Source organism: Papio anubis, chromosome 12 (assembly GCF_008728515.1).
Source record: "Papio anubis isolate 15944 chromosome 12, Panubis1.0, whole genome shotgun sequence".
Classification (NCBI taxonomy): Eukaryota; Metazoa; Chordata; class Mammalia; order Primates; family Cercopithecidae; genus Papio; species Papio anubis.
The window spans coordinates 103,609,457-103,633,078 of record NC_044987.1 but is presented as its reverse complement, the minus strand read 5'-3'; the positions used below and the strand labels follow the sequence as shown (position 1 = coordinate 103,633,078).

At 40.2% G+C, this 23,622-nt stretch overlaps 1 protein-coding gene across 47 annotated transcripts in view; it reads right to left on the bottom strand.

The window, feature by feature from the left end:
• Positions 1 to 23,622, bottom strand: part of PHF21A (PHD finger protein 21A) — a 191,392-nt gene that overhangs the window by 15,656 nt on the left and 152,114 nt on the right. For 41 of the 47 annotated variants that reach the window (XR_004177538.1, XR_004177537.1, XM_031653486.1 and 38 more), the window contains 6 exons: positions 23,103 to 23,192; positions 18,559 to 18,852; positions 5,901 to 5,999; positions 2,199 to 2,250; positions 1,393 to 1,472; positions 876 to 936 (listed from right to left, as the gene is read on the bottom strand). Coding sequence is in view for 45 of the 47 variants with exons in the window: in XM_031653486.1 (XP_031509346.1) it covers positions 876 to 936; positions 1,393 to 1,472; positions 2,199 to 2,250; positions 5,901 to 5,999; positions 18,559 to 18,852; positions 23,103 to 23,192 (676 nt within the window). In the remaining 2 variants the exon portion in view is untranslated. The remainder of the gene's footprint in view (positions 1 to 875; positions 937 to 1,392; positions 1,473 to 2,198; positions 2,251 to 5,900; positions 6,000 to 18,558; positions 18,853 to 23,102; positions 23,193 to 23,622) is intronic. The other 6 variants (XM_031653499.1, XM_031653500.1, XM_031653521.1 and 3 more) reach the window with 1 other exon arrangement.

Sequence of the window (23,622 nt, the reverse complement as noted above, 5' to 3'; positions counted from 1 at the left end):
TGACCTCCTGAGCTTCTAATAGCTCTGAGACTGTGTGTGCACATGCAAAAATTAGTATGCTACTCCACTCACTCTGCAACCTTTCTAGCCTGGAACTGTAATTCAGGGACACATTACCATGTGGAGAAAAGGACCTTGGGATGTATTACTGACATCAAAGAACATTTCAGTACCTTGTTTATGAGCTCAAACCCTGAGCTGTTAAGACCTATTTAGACCTGCATGGTGAGAGATGCTGCTCCTGCTGCTGTTTTTTCTGCTCTGCCTAAAAGTAAGATTCTGGAATGTCCATGGGAAGGTCTGAAATACGGGATTGGAGCTCTTTAGGAATCTGTTCTTTAGGGAGCCTGTTTTGAGAGTGACCTTTACTTCCTTAGTTGGAGATGTCCTCTTTTCAAAGATTCTAAGTTCTCAAGTGTGGCTATCTCTTTCCTTCCTGGAAAGTCTGCAGCTCCAAGAAACTCAGCGTCACACTCTGGCCTTGCCAGCAGTAGGACAACCAAGACACTATTAGGAATACCTTGGCAACGGCAGTGCTCTGTTCTGCTTAATAACACTCAAATGCTTCCTTTTACATGGGGTTCTGTTCACTGTGCTACTCATGGATGGCCTGGCAGGCTTGGGGCAGAAATGCTACATTAAGCCATTCCCCTGAGTCAGCTTTGCCAGAATCCTAGTAAAGTCAGCTTTTGATTCAACATACAGAACTCTAATAAGAAATCTCATTCTCTTTTCTCTCCCATTCTCAGAGAACAAAACTATTTTCAAAGGATAGAGGAGTTAGGTCCTATAATGATGGGAGGAGGGAAGGAGAAGAAACACACACAGAAAGCAAAAGCAACAGCAGCAAGGGAGAGATATAAAAAGGTCCTCACCTCTCTTCCGGGTCCCAGGGTGCATTGTGCTGTTTAGGTATGTGACTGCACTCTTCTTACGCTTTGAGGATTGAAGAAGGAAAGGTGACTGTTGAATAGTGTGGTTATTACTAATACTGGCACAAGCTAAAGATCAAGCACGGCATGACTGTCAACATGCCAACTAGTTAGTGCTAATCATCCTAAGGTCTCAATGCTCAAGGGTTTTATTGTATGTACTTGGCTCTCAGAGACTATCTCAGAGAAGTCTGCCTCTCTTGCCGATGACAGTTGTATTGAAGTCAGGATGAATTAAAATTTTAAGGTGGGCGTGTATCTGCTGAAACTTAGGGAAAAAAACCTAAGGGGTAAGCAGTGACTAATAAAAATGATAAGTCAAAAAAAATCTACCACTTCACAGAACTGGCCAAGTACAATCAGGGTGCTGTTCTTCAGCAGGTTTTCAGAGAGGAGGCACCGAACAGCTTATAAATAAAACTGGAACATGAGGGAAGGGCCAGGCGCTGGCCAGTAATACCTCTGGCTCAAAGACTGCTCCGCTGTAGACCGGATTTGCTGTTGTTCTTCTTTTTCGCTCTTGCCTCTTGCTTTGGATTTCTTGAGAGAAGAAAAAGTTTTGATTAAAAGAGAGACATGGAGAACCTAAAAAACTTAACTTCATTGTTTTATCTATTGGTTTTCCCATAAGAAATCAGAATTAGGGACAAGTCTCTGTCTCACTGAAGCCTCAACAGAGGCAAGCACACTACTGGCAGCAAATGTGTAGGACCAGCTACTCTCACCTGCAAGACCACGCTGTCCCACACGTGGCTCTCTGTGGAGAGTTTAACAATAGACAGCCCTTGTAAACAAGCTGTCCTGATTTTTAGACTGCTGTATATTCAGGTCTGGATGAGCTTTATCCATAAGACTTAAACTGAATAACCAAAGTTCACCATTCTTGAATTAAATAAGCAGGACAGGTACAGCTTTGTAACTGTTCTCAACATTCTGATAACCTGGAGTGACCAGAAATTATAGACTTGTTGGAAGAGCGCTTGCTACTTTGTGCTGTTTGGAAAAAGAAGAGTTCCCCTAAATGAACAGAAGTCACCTTAATTTAGGCAACTGGCGAGGTTTTCCCAGGACAGTAGTTTGGATAATGATAGGAACATTAGACAGAGGGAAGGCAATTTTCCCACTAAAGGAAATAAAGTCCACACTGGCTGAATCATACTCTATTTGTGTTCCAATTTTCTATTCTAGGAATTCAATCAAACACCATTTTCAGGAACAAAGCTGTGGGCCAGAAAAAAAGGCAGTGCCAAGAATATCTTCTCTTACCTTCTAGATGGTCATGTGTTACCAACCCTAGAGACACCATGAAGGCAAGTTTCTGTGCCAGAGAAACAAAAGAAGAATATACTTCAGTCTGGGTTCTCACAAAGCCAATTGCCAGTTCCTAGTAGGACATTAGGGAAAGCCAGCCCAATGGGCAGGTCACATATGAACGCACAAGAGCAGACATTCTCTAAGGAGCCATGGAGATCCTCTACAGCAGGGGTGTCCAAAATCTTGGCTTCCTTCAATGTGGGCCACATTGGAAGAAGAAGAATTGTCTCAAGCCACACATAAAATACACTAACACCAATGATAGTTGATGAAATTTAAACAAAAAATCACAAAAAAACCTCACGATGTTTTAAGGAAGTTTACAAATTTTTATGGGGCCACATTCAAAGCCATCCTGGGCCACATGTGGCCCATGGGCCACAGGTTAGGAAGTTTGCTCTAGAGGCTCTCTGGTCTAACAGGGCCAAAAGAGAAGGACTGGGGCCTCATCTTCTTTCTCAATGACAGAAATCAGTATCTTGTGCGATCCGAGTTCCCCGCCCCACAGAAAAATCCTCTTAAAAAGAAGAGGATTTCATACTCACAAAACATGCAGAGGGTTTTAAAGAGCCTCCCATTTAACAAGCTCCAAATTCTGAGTGTTTCACTTGTCACGACTGGGTCCCAGTTTCTCACATTTATACTGCCACAATGCTAACTCACAGCTAAATGATTTTTAGGACAATGCTAACTCACAGCTAAATGATTTTCAGGAACGACAGCAGGTGTTTCTGCTGAATACTATGATTTTTCAATCACACGTGAACCTAAAATTATGGAGCAATTTCTCTTTGAAGACCACTCTTAGGACTCCATCAGAAACTAAGCTGGTGAAAATACTGGGCCCCGAAGATGGAATGTTAAGACTCTTCAAGCCGGAGAGGGAAACAAATTGATTTCTATTCTTTTCTTTGCTTGCATGTGGTCTGAAAAGCGTGTCTTCATTTTCTGTTGTACTACTGCATGCAGTTTCTAAATATGCCAAATAATACATTATCAATTTCTTTCTCTGATGAATAAAGAACATCTTCAATTGTAAAAGACATACTCCTGTAGACTTATTTATACCACAATTTGATCTTTAAAAGTCCTGACATCTTATCCTCGATATTATGCCACTTTGGCCTGAAGTGATAGGGTCAGTCTATTTGAAAATAAACTTCTTCACCAAGCCACTTGAGAACACAGAAATGTCCTTTACTGGTAACTTCAGAGTCCTGAAGAAATGTTTTTATATTATTTCTTATTTCAAAAACTTAGATGGGTACCTATCCCCTTGACAGCCAGATTAGTCCGGTAAGAAAAAGCAGTCTTGGCCTTTCCAGTTTTCTAAACTGTATGTTGAAGTGACATACACTTTGTGGTTGCCAACTGACTACATTCCTAATTTTCACTATTCCTTAGAAATATAATCAAGATCAAGAGGCTCTCCCCTAACTGTTGCTCTTTTGATGAAGCAGTGTGTGGACTGATATTCAGCTGCACCCTCTTTTAAGCAAGTAACAGCACCCTTCTTGGCCACTCACACCCAAATCATCTTTGCCAGTTTAGATCAAGTTCACAAAATAATTAAGTGAGAAAAAAATTCCTCTCTTGTGGAATAAATTTTTTTTTTTTTTTTGAGATGAAGTCTCACTCTGTCACCCAGGCTGGAGTGCAGCGGCACGATCTCGGCTCACTGCAACCTCTGCCTCCTGGGTTCAAGCAATTCTCCAGCCTCAGCCTCCCGAGTACCTGAGACTATAGGCATGTGCCACTGCGTCCAGCTAATTTTTGTATTTTTAGTAGAGACAGGGTTTCGTCATGTTGGTCAGGCTGGTTTTGAACTCCTGACCTCAGGTGATCCGCCCATCTCAGCCTCACAAAGTGCTGGGATTACAGGCATGAGCCACCATGCCCAGCCTAAATTTTTGATGATAGAATAAAAAGCTGCCAAGAACTTTTACCTCATATATGTACCCCACCTATGCCAAGAGCTAATTTACTTTGTTTATGGCAGTGATTCTGTCCAAGTAGAAGGTGAACTATCTGCTACTACACATGATGGTACTTGCTTGCCCACACTGGGTCTCCCTCCATCACCTAGGCTGGAGCGCAGTGGCACCATCTCAGCTCGCTGCAGCCTAGACCTCCCGGGCTCAAGTGATCCTCCCACCTCAGCCTCCTGAGTAGCTGGGACTATAGACATGCGCTACCACACCTGGTTACTTTTGTTTATTTTTTGCAGAGACAAGGTCTCACTATGTTTGCCTAGGTTGGATCCTTCAGTTTCCTTTGATAGGGAAATTCTGCTCAATTTTTCCTCCTCAGAGCATAATACTTGTTATTAATTCTGTGGATGATTTCACAAGTTCCTCAGCAATTTCTGTGGCTAGTATTTCTTTATCGCTCAAGTTTTGGCCCTCTTTTTAAAGATAAAATTAAAAATTCATTCATTTCATATTAGAAAGAATTATATTTTGTACTTGTTTTAGGAAACCTGAACTGGCCCAATAAATAACTACTTTAAAAAAATGGCATGAAGCTTTGATGACTTTATGCCACTATTTCACATGGTTTCATTATGAAGAATGCACTAAGGATAGAGGCAAGTGAATTACTGGTCAAATGAAATCTAACTGTCAGATATTCATAATCATATTACCTGTCTACATTTTCTGTTTATAGCTGCTTATGCAAAAGCATCAAACTGAAAAAATCTCCTTGTCTAAGGACATACAGATTCACATTCTATATTTTTATCAGGGTCTTCTTTGCTATTTATGTTTATAATTGTATTCTAAATTGTGGTATAGATGTTACTATTTTCATCCCTACTTTTATGCTTCAATGGATTACTTTTGAGCTAATTCATTTTGGGTTTGGTGTTCTAATGTAATACAATGGTTATAACAAAATGCACATTTAATAACTGCAATTGATAATATAAATACACATTAGCTGAGTGAACTGGATATCTTATAAATGTTGGCTGAGACAAACACAACACAGTAATGATTAGGAACGCAATGGGACAGCTGGGAAAATCATCGTTCATCTTAACATTTCGAATTTGTAACATGCATATGAAGAATAATGTTTTAAAAAACTTTTCCGGCCGGGCGCGGTGGCTCAAGCCTGTAATCCCAGCACTTTGGGAGGCCGAGATGGGCGGATCACGAGTTCAGGAGATCGAGACCATCCTGGCTAACACGGTGAAACCCCGTCTCTACTACAAAATACAAAAAAAGAACTAGCCGGGCGAGGTGGCGGGCGCCTGTAGTCCCAGCTACTCGGGAGGCTGAGGCAGGAGAATGGCGTAAACCCGGGAGGCGGAGCTTGCAGTGAGCTGAGATCCGGCCACTGCACTCCAGCCTGGGCGACAGAGCGAGACTCCGTCTCAAAAAATAAAAAAAAAATAAAAAAAAAATAAAAAACTTTTCCTTTGATACAATCAAAATGCCTATGTACAAGTGCATGGACCCTCAAGACTACAGTCTAAGAATTCCACTCTAGACCAATTTGACTTGGCAATAACATTGCTGAATAATAAAAGTGCATTAGAAGATGAACATCAAGTTCATTTCATCATTCAGAGAGTAGGTGCCCCTTCTGGTACATGAGAATAAACCATACACCATAGACTGCAACCTGCCTTTGGAAACACAGGCCTACCTGAGGGTTCTCCTCCCGTTTTGGTTTGGGTGCAGCAGGTGGGGTGACGGTGCGGTTCTCTGTTTGTTTCTCATCTGTTTCTGTGTGAGATTTAACTGTCTAGGAAAGAAAAATTAAATAAAAATTCAGAATTTGTTTTTTATTAAAAGGGTGAAGCAATCAGAAGTTTAATAGTAGCGGCCGGGCGCGGTGGCTCAAGCCTGTAATCCTAGCACTTTGGGAGGCCGAGACGGGCGGATCACGAGGTCAGCAGATCGAGACCATCCTGGCTAACACGGTGAAACCCCGTCTCTACTAAAAAAAAAAATACAAAAAACTAGCCGGGCGAGGTGGCTGGCGCCTGTAGTCCCAGCTACTCGGGAGGCTGAGGCAGGAGAATAGCGTAAACCCGGGAGGCGGAGCTTGCAGTGAGCTGAGATCCGGCCACTGCACTCCAGTCTGGGCGACAGAGCGAGACTCCGTCTCAAAAAAAAAAAAAAAAAAAAAAAAAGAAGTTTAATAGTAGCAAGAAAGAAGACAACATATTCAAATGTGGAACATATTAATACAAAAGTTAATACTATAGATTTCATGGGGGGAGGGGCAACTAAAATGTAAAGCCCCAGTTGAAGTTATTATATTGCATGGCTACATATGGATCTATAAATACAACTCTAAATAAGGTATATGGAAAGAAAAATACAATTTAATTCCTAAGTATAAAAATATGGTACAGGTTGTCCTTTCTGATTTCCATGTATTTTAGGATGTGGGGGTAGTTTCCCAGAAGCAAGCCTGCTGGTTTTTTTGCTGCTGTTGTTGTTGTTTTGAGAAGGAGTTTTGCTCTCGTTGCTCAGGCTAGAGTGCAATGGCACTCAGTTCACTGCAACCTCCGCCTCCTAAGTTCAAGCAATTCTCCTGCCTCAACCTCCCTAGTACCTGGGATTACAGGCACCCACCACCACACCCGGCTAATTTTTGTATTTTTAGTAGAGACAGGGTTTCACCATGTTGGTCAGGCTGGTCTTGAACTCCCGACCTCAGGTGATCTGCCCACCTCAGCCTCCCAAAGTGCTGGGATTACAGACATGAGCCACCCACTGTTTTTATATTATAGGTCAAGCTCCAGCCCACAACCTGCTTAAGATCAGAATGATATTGAAAACAACTTACATACATAGCCTTCTATTTCAGAACACTTCCAGTCATAATCTCAGAGAGACTGCAGAACTACCCTTACATGGAATATTAAAAATCTGTCTATATAATCCATCAGAGGAGAGATGCAATTGCTAAGAGTGGGCCATCTTGCAAGAGGCTGACTTCCTAATTTTTCCAAGCCTCTTCTTCCAGAAGCGTCTACTCAAGCAGAAGAAACACCAGTTGATTACCATCTTCAAATACTAAAGGTAGCTAGCATACTGGTAGACTGGGCTTGCACTACTATTCTCTTTTTTTTTTTTGAGGCGGAGTCTCCCTCTGTCGCCCAGGCTGGAGTGCAGTGGCCGGATCTCAGCTCACTGCAAGCTCCGCCTCCCAGGTTCACGCCATTCTCCTGCCTCAGCCTCCCAAGTAGCTGGGACTACAGGCGCCCGCCACCTCGCCCGGCTAGATTTTTGTATTTTTTAGTAGAGACGGGGTTTCACCGTGTTAGCCAGGATGGTCTTGATCTCCTGACCTTGTGATCCGCCCATCTCGGCCTCCCAAAGTGCTGGGATTACAGGCTTGAGCCACCACGCCCGGCCTATTCTCTTTTTTTTGAGACGGAGTCTCACTCTGTTGCCCAGGCTGGAGTGCAGTGGTGCGATCTCGGCTCACTGCAACTTCCACCCCTCCAGGTTTAAGCAATTCTCTGCCTCAGCCTCTGGAGTAGCTGGGATTACAGGCACGTGCCACCACACCTGGCTAATCGTTTTCTTGTATTTTTAGTAGACTGGTTTCACCATGTTGGCCAGGCTGGTCTTGAACTCCTGACCTCATGATCCACCCGCCTCGGCCTCCCAAAGTGCTGGGATTACAGGCATGAGCCACTGTGCCCGGCCCCATTACTTTTCTTACCATGACCAATGGCTAACTCATTTTATGAAGTTCTCTGTAAATACTCAAATAATTTTAAAACAGGAAATATAAAACTGTAAACACAAACCTAATTTACTTTTTCAAAATTAGAAAAAATGTGGAAGTAATGCTCCTTTCATATGGCAACAATAATTAAATAAGTGAGAATAAAACTGGTTATTGATGGGCAGGGGCTACATGAGACTTTGGTCCTACAAACAAGACATCTAAAGCTCTCAAAAATCATTATGCTGGAAATATTTTACTAGATCTGAAAAACTAACACAAGCACAAAGATCTTTCATTTTCTTTCCTGGTCACTTCCATATCTTCCTTCTGCTTTTATATGATTACGTAAGGAAAGCGTAAGCATCTGCCTTATCAATACTGTGGCAACCAGTGCTCTGGGGCACAAAGGCTGCTTTGCATTTTTTCCCCACTGGTGTTCTCTCATATTTCCCCCTTTATACTAAAAGCTATGTAAGAATGGGAATTGTTTTATGCACCTCTTGTTTTTGCACCCCTTTGCGCCTATTATGGTACTTCATGCAGAGCAGGTGTACAGTAAAGAGCTGATTGGTCTTCTGAGTGAAGAGTATGATCTAAGGGACAATCACTCAGGTCTTTCTCTCTCCATCACACACACACACACACACACACACACACACAATTTTTAATCAAAAAGGACACATTTCCTCCATAAAACAAACCACCAATGGGAAAGTAGTTTACAGTGACATTTTAAAAGTCCTGGATGCCCAGAAAGCTTATTTTCATGTCTCTTTGAATAGGAAGGACAGAAGTATGATGGAGGAGGGAGAAAAGAAGGTCAACTATAAGGGTGTGCTGTTCCATTCCAAGGCTGTGTGAAGTCTCTTGGAGTCTCTTACTTACATTTCTAAGGCTGAGTAAAGCAATTAGCGGCAATGCTTTTAAGGAAGGGCAAATCAATTCCTCTCCACTAAAAAATTACCCAAGGTTTAAATTTCTCTCTCTCATGCAAGAAAAAGTATGATTATCTCAGTGCTATATAAATAATACCAAAAGTATCCAAAAACAAAAATACAAATAAAACAATCAAGACATTGGTGGTAGTGGAGGGTGTCTTTCATTCATGGATCTCTTGCTCTGGGGGAAGCCAGCTGCCATGTTGTGAGCAGCACTACGGAGAGGCCCAGGTGTGACGAACAGAACCTCCAGCCAACAGCCAGTGAAGAAGAAGTGAGGTCTGCCAACAACCATGTGATGAGCTCAGACGTGGATTATTAAGCTGTAGCACAGTCTTAAAATTACTGCAGCTCTAGCCAACTAGTTTGACTGCAAACTTGTGAGGGACTATCAGCCAGAACCATCCAACTAAGTTACAGACCAGAAGGAAATGGGTTAAGATATTTAAAGTGCTGAGCAAAAAAAACCCCTATCAACCAAGAATTCTATATCCTGCAAAACCATTCTTCAAAAATGGAGAAATTAAGACACTCCCAGATAAACAAAACCAGAGGACATTCACTACTAGTATACTAGTTCTAAAAGAGATGTTAAAGCGAGTCCCTTCAGGCTGAAATGAAAGGACACTAGACAGTAACTCGAAGCCATATAAAGAAATAAGAACTCCAATAAAGCTAACTAGATGAATAAATATAAAAGCCAGTGTTATTATTTATTTTATTTTTAACTTCTCTTTTTGTTTCCTATATGACTTAAAAGACAAATGCACAAAGTAATTATAAATCTGTATTAGTGGGTACACAATGTATAAGATATAATTTGTGACAGTAACAACATAAAGTGGGGGCAGAACTGTATAGGAGCAGAGTTTCTTTTTCCTTTATTGTCATTGGCAAAGCTTTTATTATTTATTTATTTATTTATATTTATTTTAGATTTGAGGGTACAACGCAGGTTTCTTACATGGATATATTACATGATGCTGAGATTAGGGCTTCGACTGAAACCATACAAGCAGGGTTTTAAAAATCTGAGCTGGGGTTAATTCAAACTAGACTGTTAAAAATGTATGAATGTTAACTGTAATCCCCATGGTAACCACTAAGAAAATAATTATATACAGAAACAGAAATGAGGAAAGCATGAAAATGACACACTAGGAATAAAAATCAAACCAAAAGGCAGTATTAGAGGAAATGAAGAATAAAAAACATAAGATATACAGAAAACAAATAGCAAAATGGCATTAAGTCCTTCCTTATCAGTAATCACTTAAATGTAACTGGATTAAACTCACCAATTAAAAGACAGACTGGCAGAATGAACAAAACACATGATCTAACTATATTCTGTAAGAGAGACTCATTTTAGAGAAAAAGACACAAAAAGGTTGAAAGTGAAAGGATGTTTATAATGAATGGCTATAGGACTATCAGACAAAAGTGACTTAAAGTCAACAACTGTTACAAGAGACAAAGAAGCTCATTATATAATATACTGACAAAAGGGTTGATTCAAAAAGATGATATAACAGTTATATATGTACCAAACAACAGAGCCCCAAAATATATGAAGAAAATTTCGAAAGAATTGAGGACAGAAATAAACAGTTCTACAATAATAAATGGAGACTTCAATATCCCACTTGAAGTAATGGATAAAACTTGTGCAGAGATTAAAAAGGACATAGGGAACTTGAACAACACCATACACCAATTAGACTTGTCAGGCATATGAAGAATACTCCACTACACAAGAGCAGCATCCATATTTTTATCAAGTGTACATGAAACATTCTCCAGGACAGATTATATGTTAGGCCACAAAACAAATATTAATAAATTTAGAAAGACTAGAATCACATAAAGTATCTTCACCAACCACAATGGAAAGAAGCTAGAAATCAATGACAACAGAAAACTGGAAAACTCACAAGTGTATGGAAATTAAACAATACATTCTTAAACAAGCAATGGGTAAAAGAAGAAATCACTAGGGAAATTAGAAAATACTTTGAGAGAAATGAAAACAAGGCCACAACATACCAAAACTTATGCGATGCTGTGAAAGCGGTACTCAGAGGGAAACTTATCTGCTAAGAGTCTATATTAAAAAAGAAGAAAGAGCTCAAATCAATAACCTAACTTTACAACTTAAGAAACAGAAAAAGAACTAAATTCAAAGCCAAAAAAAAAAAAAAAAAAAAAAGAAATTAAAAGACTAGGATGAGGATAAATGAAATAGAGAAGAACAACAAAATCAACAAAATCAAAAGGTGATTCTTCAAAAAGAATAACAAAATTGACAAACCTCTGGTTTAGACTAAGAAAAAAAGAAGATACAAATAACTAAAACCAAAAATGAAACTGAGGACATTACATCTCACAGAATTCAAAACGATTATAGGAGAATATACTGAGAAACTGTACACCAACAAACTAGACAACATAGGTGCAATGGAAAATTCCTAAAAACACACACATTACCAAAATTGACTCAAGATACAGAAAATCTCAACAGACCTGTAACAACTAGAGATTGAAACAGTAATCAAAATTCTCCCCCAAAAAGAAAAAGTACAAGATCAGATGGTTTTATTACTGAATTCTACCAAACATTTGAAGAATTAGCACCGATCTGTCTCAAATTCCAGAAAATACACTCTTAAATCATTCTACGAGGCCAGCACTACTCTGATACCAAAGCCAAAGACACCAAAGAACAGAAAATGGGCTGGGTGCAGTGGCTCACGCCTGTAATCCCAGCACTCTGGGAGGCCAAGGCAGGAGGTTAGCTTGAGCTCAGGGTGGTTCAAGACCAGCCTGAGCAACATGACAAAACCTGGTCTCAAAAAAAAAATAATAATAAAAAATATATAATATATATATTTATATATAATATATATATATAATATATTATATAATATATTTTTATATAAATATATATTTAATATATATAATATAGATTTTTATATATAATATATATTTAATATATAATATATATATAAAATTAACCAGGCATGGTGGTGCAGCTGTAGTCCCCATGCTTGGGAGGCTGAGGTGGGAGGATCACTTGAGCCGAAATCGTGCCACTGTACTCCAGCCTGGGTGACAGAGCAAGATCCTGCCGTGTCTCAAAGGAAAAAAAAAAAATTAAATTATAGGCCAGGCTTGGTGGCTCATGCCTATAATTCTAACACTTTGGGAAGCCAAGGTCGGGGGATCACTTGAGCCTGGGAGTTCAAGACCTGCCTGGGCAAGAAAGTAAGACCCCATCTCTACAAAAAAATGTAAAAAAATTAGCCAGGGATGGTGGTGCATGCCTGTAGTCCTAGCTACTTGGGAGGCTGAAATGGGAGGATCACTTGAGTCTGGGAAGTTGAGGCTGCAGTGAGCAGCAATTGCACCACTACACTCCAGTCTGGGTAACAGAGCGAGACCCTGCCTCCAAAAAAGCAAAAACAAAAAGAATAGAAAATTACAGACCAATATCCCTTATGAATATAGATGCAAAAACTCTCAACAACAAAAGTTCCTCAACAAAACACCAGTAAACTGAATTCAAGAGCATATTAAAATGATGATACACCATGATAAAGCCAGATTTATCCCAAGAATGGAAGGGTGGTTCAACGTAAGAAAATCAGTATAATATACCACGTTAATAGAACCAAAGGGAAAAAAAAAAAAACATGACATCTCAATTGGTGTAGAAAAGGCATTTGTCAAAATGTAGCACCCCACTACACACACAAAAAGGGTTAACTATGTGAGGAGATATATTAATTAGCTTGATTATATTAATCATATTACTATGTATATCAAACCATCTTATTGTATACCTTACACATGTACATTTTTTATTTAAAAAATTCCAGTATCTGTTCATAAAAACACTCAGAAAGCTTGGAATAAAAGGGAATTTCCTTGACTTTAGAAAAAACATTTATGAAAACACAGCTAACATCATACTCAATGGTGAAAACTTTCCACTTGAGATCAGCGACAAGACAAGAATGTTTGCTTTCACCATTGCTATTTGATATTGTACTGGAAGTTTAGGTCAGAGCAATTAGGCAAGAAAAAGAAATAAAAGACACCCAAATTGGAAAGGAAGATGTAAATCTCTATTTGCAGATGACATGATTCTACACAGAAAAAAACTCAAAGAATCCATAAAACAAATACTAGAGCTAATAAATAAATTCAGCAAAGTTGTAGGGTACAAGATCAAGACAAAAATCAGCTGTGTATCAAAGGACTGTATCAAGAAAGCAAAAAGGCAAACTACGGAACGGGACAAAATATTTGCAAATCATGTATCTGGTAAGGGTCTAGTATCCAGATTATACAAAGAACTCTTACAACTCAACAACAGAAAAACAACCCAATTTAGAAATTGGCCAAGGATTTGAATAGACCTTTTTTCATTGATGTACAAATGGCCAAGAAGCACATGAAAAGATGCTCACCATCATTAGTCATTAGGGAAATGCACATCAACACTACTTCGCACCCACTGAAATGGCTATAAATGAAACAAAAAGGAAAGTAATAGGTGTGGTAAGGATGTGGAGAAAATGGAACGCTCATATACCGCTGTTGGGAATGAAAAATGATTCAGTTGCCGTGGAAAACAGTTTGGCAGTTCTTCAAATAGCTGAGCAGAATTACTGTATGACCTAGCAATTTCTACTCCTAGGTATATACCCCAAAGAACTGAAAACAAGTAGTCATTCAAATGCTTGCACATGAATGTTCACAGCAGTACTATTCACAATAGCCAAAAAGTGGAACCAACCAATGTCTTATGATTTCCTAGGTCTATCAAGAGATGAATGAATAAACAAATTGTGGTATATACCTGTCATGGAATATTATTCAGCCATTTAAAACAGAAGAGGGCACTGATACGTATTACCATATGGATGACTCTCAAAAACATGCTAAGTGAAAGCAGCCAGACATAAGAATCACATATTGTATGATTCTATGTATATGAAATACCCAGAACAGGTAAATCTATGGAGACAGAAAGCAGATTGGTGATTGCCAGTGGCAGGGTGGAGGGCAAAAGTTAAGTAACTGCTTAATGGATACTGGGTTTTATTTTGGGGTAATGAAAATGTTGTAGAACTTAATAGAAGTGGTGGTTGCACAATACTGTGAATATACTAAATGCTACTGAACTGTTACTCTAAAATGATTAATTTTATGTGATTTCACCTCAATTTTTAAAAAAACATTAGATTAGAAAACAAAAAAGAATTCATAGATATCTCTTTGATGCACCTGAAATTTGGTCTCTATCTGAGATTATAAACCATTACGCAGACTCGAAGTTGTCTTGCAGATGTTATTTTCTGCCTATATGGTGTTTAAACAGTTACCAGTATTTTAACAACTAGGCAACTTTTAAAAACATCTGGATTTCAGGCTTTTCTTGAAAAAGTCTCCATGTGATAAAACTTTGTTATTGCCAAGAAGCAGCTGCTTCCTTGAGCTGAAGCATATTACTGTGCAGTTTGCCACAGTTTCTTCCATTTTCTATTGTCAATTATTATCACGCTTGTCTTACTTATTATTTTAAAGGGGAATTAAGAATAAACGTGGGATATCTCTTATACTCATGTTCCCACTGAAAGTGGAAAAATAAATAAAAAATCCAGTTGTTTACTCCTAGCCTGTTTCACTCACTTACATCTCCTCTTCGAACCCACGGTTATCAGAATTTGCAACTCCTATTCTTTTTGGTATCATAAAAGAATCCAAAAACTCTGCACAAACCTAGAATGAAGTTAATCAAGTACACTTTATATACCTGTCTGCATGAAAAATCAAAGTTAGGCAGATGCAAATAAATGTTCAAATAATTTTGTTCATCCAGATTGGGATTGAAGGCAAAGCAAAACTCATGGTTTGGTCACTTGGATCTATTTTCCCTACTATAGCACCAGTATTAAACTGGGGTAACGGGAGGCATCAGCACGGGTTTACTAAACAGGGAAAACAGAAATTTGAAGATAATACATCGGATAATATTATTATCTTGTAAGTACTCCTCTTTAGAAGATACTGTGCAGATTCGTATGAAAAATATTTATGGTAATGTGGCAATTTTTTCCCCATAGAACCTTGGATATTTTTCAGTAGCTCCACCTTGACGACATACATAGAAGTCTTTGTTGCAGGGTGTGCAGTGGGGTGGAGAAGAAAGAAACATAATTCCTGAGAACTCCATCAGGCACAGTCTAATAAACATTAAATACCTTATCTCATTTCATCACCAACAGGTGTTAGCCCCATTTTAGAGCGCTGGAGAGGATAAGGACACAAAGGGAGGTGATGTGGAGGCTCTATCATAAGTCTTCTGGCTTCATCTACTTTTCTGTCTAAAACAAGTCTTCAGCTTCAGAGATTTTTAAACCTTACCACTTGTTTTCTCAGAGCCACAATGTAATGTGGTTTCTAACAAGGGATAAGATCTCTTATCTGGGGTGGATAAGGAAGTTGGTTATGTCTGACAGGGGAAGGACACATGAGACCACTGCTGTTAGGACTGGCATTGCCTTCTCCCATTCCTATGCCAATGTGGGAGGCCATGCTTCCTTCGCCTGGAGACACAGCCTCAGTGCCTGCTCCAAACACACTAGAAACTGAGTTCCGTGAGGGTACAGGCTTTAGTTTATCCACCTTACATATGGGCACCACATGCAGCATAGCAACCAGCACTTAACACATTTTTATTAAATGAATAATGTTATTATCTAAAGGGAATAGCAGAAAGCAAAAGGGAACCCATTTAGCCTGGTCATAGAGAGAACGTTGGATACAGGTTTGGTAACTCTGTGAACAGGTTCTTCCATGGCTACAAACATTACGTTGTTTTACCTTTAGCTCTAAGATCTATGAGATCTCTTACTGGCTATAAATGTGATATTGGAAATGAAATATAAATAGAAAAGAAGGCTAGTTGAAAGAAATAAAGTAAGAGAATCCAGAGAATGCAATCTAGTGTAAAGAGAGACTCTACTGATTGGGCTTGGTAACCTCTAAGACTATTACGCCAGGCTGCCCAGCAAACTAAAATAACAATGACTGAATTCCTTTATTAGACCAAAAAGAAGAGAGAACATTGGCCGGGTGTGGTGGCAGGTGCCTGTAGTCCCAGCTACTTGGGAGGCTGAGGCAGGAGAATGGTGTGAACCCAGGAGGCGGAGCTTGCAGTGAGCCAAGATGGTGCCACTGCACTCCAGCCTGGGCAACAGAGCAAGACTTCGAGAGAGAGAGAACATGAAATTTACTGCTACAAAAGAAATTATTTTAATTCTTAAGAATTCAAGGATATCTTTTTGTAATATTATAATTAAAATAAAAAGCTCTATCAACATGAAGGCCAGGACATGAAAAGATGTTTAAGATCTATTAAAGTAGGAAAAAAACCAAATTACAAAATATATAGTTTGATTTTGGTTTTTGCTTAAAAAATGTTTTACATGTACATAGAAAATATCTGGGGGACGTGCGTGGTGGCTCACGCCAGTAATCCCACCACTTTGGGAGGCCTAGGCAAGTGGGTCACCTGAGGTCAGGAGTTTGAGACCAGCCTGGCTAACACGGTGAAACCCTGTATCTACTAAAAATACAAAAATTAACCAGGTGAGGTGGTGGGCACCTGTAATCTCAGCTACTCGGTAAGCTGAGGCAGGAGAATTGTTTGAATCTGGGAGGTGGAGGTTGCAGTGAGCCGAGATCCCACCACTGCACTCCAGCCTGGATGACAAGAGTAAAACTCTGTCTCAAAAAAAAAAAAAAGAAAAAGAAAAGAAAAAAAAATCTGTAAGAATATAATCTAAACTGTTAATAGTAATTAACTCTTGGGGGTAAAATTATGGTAAAAGTTTATTCTCTCTTTAGATTATGCGGAAAAGCACTTTCTACAATTTATATTTTTGTAATGTCTGAATTTGTTTTAAAAATGAACTTGTATTATCTTTGTAATCAGAAATGTAAAAATGAAACCAAAATAATTTGTCTCCTAAAATACCTTTATCAAAAAAAGAGGTAAAGAGAAATAATATTTAATAACCTAAAATAGTGTTGTGAAACCAGGTTCTGAGGAACACTGAGGCTCCTCAGAGGTTCTTTGAGAGCCAGCGCAAGACAACATGTCCCCACCCAAACTCATAAGCTTGAGCATCTGACTCTCAGTAGCTTAATACCAAAGTTCTGCTGTCAATAAGTTTGAAATTTTCTGTTTTAAAATATGTGTAAATAATTCATTTCTGGGGCTGGGCGTGGTGGCTCATGCCTGTAATCCAGCACTTTGGGAGGCCGAGGCAGGCAGGTCACCTGAGGTTGGGAGTTTGATACCAGCCTGACCAACACGGAGAAACCCCGTCTCTACTAAAAATATTAAAATTAGCCAGATGTGGTGGCTCACGCCTATAATCCCAGCTACTCAGGAGGCTGAGGCAAGGAGAATCGCTTGAACCTGGGAGGTGGAGGTTGTGGTGAGCTGAGATTGTGCCATTGCACTCCAGCCTGGGCAACAAGAGCAAAACTCTGTCTCAAAAAATAATAACACGTAATTTATTTCTGAATGTTTCTGAAAGCACTTCCTGGGGTTTGAATAGGTTCCCCAGGAATTGAGATGTGTTCTTGTGTTTCCTAAGCACAGATTTTGATACCTAGAGCTTCTTGAGTGCAAGGTCTACTGCATTTGTGAGCTGCCTGGGTATAAGGCCTAGTACTCTATGCATAGGTGCCTCTGCTCAAGAAGACTAAGGCAGCAGGCAGCATCTGAACAGCCTCTCTGAATCATGGTCCATCCAGAAGCAGAAGATTCAGGATCACCACAGACTATTTTCAGATAAATGAGAAGTCAAGACTGAACAATCAGAAATAGGTCGATGACTTTTTAAAGCAACTTTCTTGAGAGAGAATGCTTTTCTTTGCCAAATTCTTCTTTCTCATCACTAGTCATTTTTCAAATAGGATACGGCGACTGCCTATAAATCCTTTTTGTTGTTTTCAGAGGTCTTTCTGCTACAGAACCTTCAAGTATTTTTGCAGGTTACTTGTATGTCTCTAGCCTCGTTTTTTAAGATAAAATCTGACTTCAGGAAATATAAATGAAATGTTTCAATATTTGAGCTAAAATGTCTGCATCCTCTAAAGTTAACAGAATGCTTTTTGGAAATTTTAATTTTTTTTGTTTGGCTCCCCGTTATCTGTAACAATCAAAGAAAAGTCTTTGAAATGAAATCCCTTTCCCTGTTTTGTTTATTCTTTCTGACTTTCACAGTCCTGTCTTCATCTGGATTCTTATTGGACCGAAACTAACATGGCGTTTTCTGTTTACTACCTCATCTGTTTCCTGACGGAGGGTAGCAGAGCCTGTGAATTTCCACATCAGAACCACCAGGGGGAGCTCACTCACACAGGAATCCCAGCCCATCTACGAGGGGATGGTTGGAAAAGCAACCCAACTTTCTTCAGTAAGAAGAATGACCCTTTCTGCACGTGGATGAATTATCGCACATAAGCGACATCTTACTGACAATGGTGGTGAGATGAAGAGCCCTTGAGAAAATGTATTTAGAGAAAGCCCAGCAGCCAAATGCCTCAAAGACAAGGCTACTGCCCAGAGCAGGTACATACTCTGCCTATACCTGTTTTTCAAGACTTGGCTTGCTAAGCTGTACAGTTTGAGGTCCAGCGAGTCTGGTCCCTGGAGTAGCTATCACAATGCTGGTGAGCTGGGCCATGGGGAACGTTTTGGCTATGGTTGCAGTCTGCCCATTGACGACACGGACGGGGTGGATGGAATTCTGGGATGTGGGAAGGGTTGTGGGGGTGAACTTGGTCAGCATGACGGGCCTCTGGATAAGCTGAGGAGCTGCGAGCATGGGAGGTGGTGCTGGGGCAATAGGAATGTTATTCTGGGCCACAGGCTTGGGTCGAACCTATAGGGGAAAGAGAGAATAATTATTGTATTACTTAAGCTGCTCAAGTCCTATAAAAGCAAATCTTCCACACTCTATGTATGAAATAGTATTTAATATACTTACTAATGTTCATTTTGGTATATTAATTCTATAGACCTCAGGGCATATAATCTTATATAAGACTCATCAGCTCTTGAGGTTCATACCTCACCCTAGAACACAGCTTTTGATTCTAAACCCTGAGCTCCCTCTTCTACACCATGCCACCTCTTCTGGTTGAGCTCAAAGGCCTAATCCAGAGACTGGTTCCACCCAGAACTTGTGCATAGTATAGTCATAATGTTGCCAATAGCCTTAACTCACATTTGAAATTTCTTCATATCCACAGCTTCAGCTCACCCCCATTTCTGGCCCTCTAACTCCCTGTTCTTGGCCACTCCTCCTCTCGGTCTCCTTTGTGGGCTTACTCTTCCTCTGCCTCATCCTAAATGTGACTATTTCTTAGGATTTTTTTCCATGGTACCCCTTTTCTTCCCAATGTTCCCATTATTCCTAGGACCTTTCGCCCATGTCATGGCTTCAATTACCATCTGTGTACTGAAGACTTTCACATTTTTACCTCAGAACCTGAGACATTTCCTGAACTTCAGAATTATATTCAACTTGAGTATCTCATAAGTTCAAAATCAACATATCTATGACTCATTAATTTCTTCTTCCAATCCTCTCTTCCTCCTATAATTGCCTCAGTAAGAGACCTTTTCTTGACAAACTTTGGAATCACTCTTAATGATTTTTTACTCCACCCTCTACTCTCTAAATACTTCTCAAATCTGTCTACTTCTATCCTCACTCCACTATCCACTATCCTAGTTTATGTGTGGCTCACTGAAAACAGTGAAAAAAAGTTACAGTTAAAAACATGAGGTCAGCCTTGCTTGGGTTCAAATCCTGGTTCTACCACTCACTGGCTGTGTAACCTCAGGTAACATACTTGATTTTTATAAGCCAGTTTTGTTGTTGTTGTTGTTGAGATGGAGTCTCGCTCTGTTGCCAGGCTGGAGTGCAGTGGCGCGATCTTGGCTCATGGCGGCCTCTGGCTCCCAGGTTCAAGTGATTCTCCTGCCCCAGCCTCCTGAGTAGCTGGGGCTACAGGCACACGCCACCACACCCAGCTAATTTTGTATTTTTAGTAGAGACAGGGTTTCACCATGTTGGCCAGGATGGTATCGATCTTCTGACCTCAGGATCCACCCGCCTTGGCTTCCCAGAGTGCTGGGATTACAGGTGTGAGCCACTGTGGCCAGCCATAAGCCAGTATTTTTCAAACTTTTAAAACTGTGACCCTGTGGGCAAAACCCTTTCCCCTTAGGCATGAGGTTTGACCTTCAATTAACTCTTTAGCTCTGCTCTCCTGGAAACCTGGTAAGGGTAAGAATGTCAACTATATTACTAGGCAAAATTGCTTATGATAAAAATGACCCCTTACTGGCCGGGCACAGTGGCTCACACCTGTAATCCCAACACTTTGGGAGGCTGAGGCTGGTGGATCACTTGAGGCCAGGAGTTTGAGACCAGCCTGGCCAAAATGGTGAAACACCGTCTCTACTAAAAATACAAAAATTAGCCAGGCATGGTGGCACACACTTGTAATCCCAGCTATTTGAGAGGCTGAGACAGGAGGATTGCTTGAACCCGGGATGTGGAGGTTGCAGTGAGCTGAGAGAGCGCCACTGCACTCCAGCCTGGGTCACAGAGTGAGACCCCATCTTAAAAAAAAAAAAAAAAAAAAAAAAAAATTCCCTTATTGCTAAATCAAATCTGGATGGGCTTGAGGGGACCCCATGATTTGGGCTTCCCTAAGTGGGGTGACTCTTATAACTTGGGCACATCCATTATGGGGACCTTGAAAGCCATGCCTATGTAGTTTTTTAAGATACATTGGCTCCTGTGGGCATAAGGCTTCTATGCCAAGGTGGCTTTCCCATTGTCTTAAGCAAGCAGCTTATTTCCTTACACCTGAGCTATCCTTGGACCGCTGTAGGGACTGCTGTATGGACTCATTGAAGACAAATGTCTGATGCTATCTTGCTCACAAGCTGTGGTTTCTGTCCTGTATCATTCCAAGTAGACTGGTGCCAAGTGTGGCCCATGAAAGTCTTGTTGCTATGAATGTTTGGCTGAACTTAAAATGACCCTATGGTGGGTGCTACTAACAGTAAGAAATGTATTTTACTCTGTAATCAGCATGCACCTCTAGACATGTATCTCTAAAAACAAAAACTTTCTGAAATAGAGAACACAGTATGTGCTATGTACTCTTAACAGTTCCTATTCTATTCTATTCTATTCTATTCTATTCTATTCTATTCTATTCTATTCTATTCTATTCATTTTATTTAAACACTCTGGTTACAATCCACTAAACTGCTTTCACAACAAGTGGGTCATGATCCACTGTTTGAAAAACATGGACTAAATCTTAGATTCCTTACCCTAAAAAGAGTAATACCTATTTGCATAGGGTTGTTGTAACAATTAAAATAGATACGCCATGTAAGTGCCTAGCATAGTACCTAGTATGTAGCAAGATTCTCTAAACATTGGTTAATACCATTATTGACAATGTCTTAACTCTTCTTCCTGCCCACAGTCTTGACCATTCCCAATTTATTCTCTGCACAGAGGCAAGAAGAATTTTCTAAAACATAAATCTGACCACATCAAGTGCTTGCCTGAAAAACTTTAATGAATGCCTGCTGCTCTTAGGGTAAGGCCCAGGTTCCTGCATAGCCTACAATATTCCACCAGCTCTGGCCCCAGTGGACTTCTCCAACCTCAACTCTAACTCTAGCTTGCATGAGCCACATGGCCCTCTGTGCTCAGCCACAGCAAACCTCCTTTGGTTCTTTAAACTTAACGCATTTCTCCACCGTGGAACTGTATACATGTTCTGTCCTCTGCCTGGGACATTTTTATCCTTCTTCCAAAGTTTTATTAGGCTAACTCAGCTAGGATTTTAGGTCAGAATGAATGTCAACTCATCAAAGAAAGCTTGAAGGAACCTTCTCTAATACTCTAATAGGCAGGTAGGCCGGGCACAGTGGCTCAGGCCTGTAATCCCAGTACTTTGGGAGGCCGAGGCAGGTGGACCACCCTGAGGTCAGGAGTTTGAGACCAGCCTGGCCAACATGGCAAAACCCCGTCTCTACTAAAAATACAAAAATTAGCCAGGCATGGTGGCGCATGCATGTAATCCCCAGCTACTTGGAAGGCTGAGGAAGGAGAATCGCTTGAATCTGGGAGGTGGAGATTGCAGTGAGCTGAGATCACACCACTGCACTCCAGCCCGTGTGATGGAAGCAAGACTCCATTGCAAAAAAAAAAAAAAAAAGGCAGGTATCCCTCCCACGGGCTCTCTCAGACTACCCTGCGAGGTATTTATTAAGGTATTTATTAAGAATTTATCTGATAAACAAGTGAAATCATCTTATCTAGTATTAGCATTGCCCAATCTCTCTCCAGAGGCTACTTGGAAATCATTTACACCACTGAACCACAAAACTCCTTCTTCTTCTCTCTTTGTCTGAAAACTAGGGCCTCAGATGGGAACTCTCACAGCCTTTCTACCAAGGAAGTCAACACTCCTCAAGGCCCAGAATGGGGAAATCTTGACATTTTGCACCGGGAATGGTGAAAGTTAGCCTAATTGCTGGAAGAACACTCTCAGGAGAATATGGTAATGTAGGGCTGCTCGGGCCTAGGGAGAAAGTCCTCTGTACAGACCCCTAGCCCGAGCCTTTAGAAGCAAGGCTTTGCCTTTATGCATGATGCTCAATCCTTAACCATCCTTTCCAGGGTAGAACTGAAGAATGGTTTCTACTAGTTGGTTTAGCTGTTGTTTCCTTCCCTACTCTTTTTGGCATGTAGGAAAGAAATAAGAAGTGTTAATTGCATTCTTTCCCCACTGCCAGGCAGACTTTGGCTAAATTCTTCTAGTAAGTTCAAGGTTTATAATGATTTTAATTATTTTAAATTTAGAAAATGTTCCCTTTCCTTTACTTCCCCCTGCTACTACCTTTGGTCATTGTTAATATACCATGATGACAAAATAAGCTTCTTCATGGTACATAAATCAACAGTCAGAATTTTTAGCTAAGTGGGATAGACAGCTGGGCTGACAAGCCCCATTACAGCTACTTAGAAAGAGCCCATGAGGGTTTTTGTCCCATCTAACCTATCATTGGGCTTGCCATTGGTTTACTCACCTGTGGAAGAAAGTTTGGACGTGGAGTGAGTCTAGGAGGGGGGATAAACTGTGGTACTTTGATGGGCTGAGGAGGTGTTGCCTGAACCTGCTAAAAAAATGAGGAAGATCAATAAACCAGAGAGAACAATCACGCTTCAGTATCAAAGCTAGTATTTTTAGCATCACTACTCTTTGGATCAGACAATATTTTCTACAACATTTCATCATAAGTTCATCATCTGAATTAACATTGCATTAGGAAACTTTTTAATTCTCCCACCTGCGTGCTTTACCCTATAAAACGAACCAACCACACTTCTGTTTCCTCCTACACCTAATGGAGAACAGAGCAGGCTCAGTAAATCTTAGACAATTTTCTTTGACACTCAAGAACTTTTGCACTAATATATTTTAAAAGTCAAGACTGGATCCAAAGTAAAATCAACCTTGCTGCTTAGCCAAATAGGCTTTTTCCTGATATAAGCTAACAGTGAATGGCTTTATTCCTACAGAAAATTTTCTAACTCTCAGTATCTGGT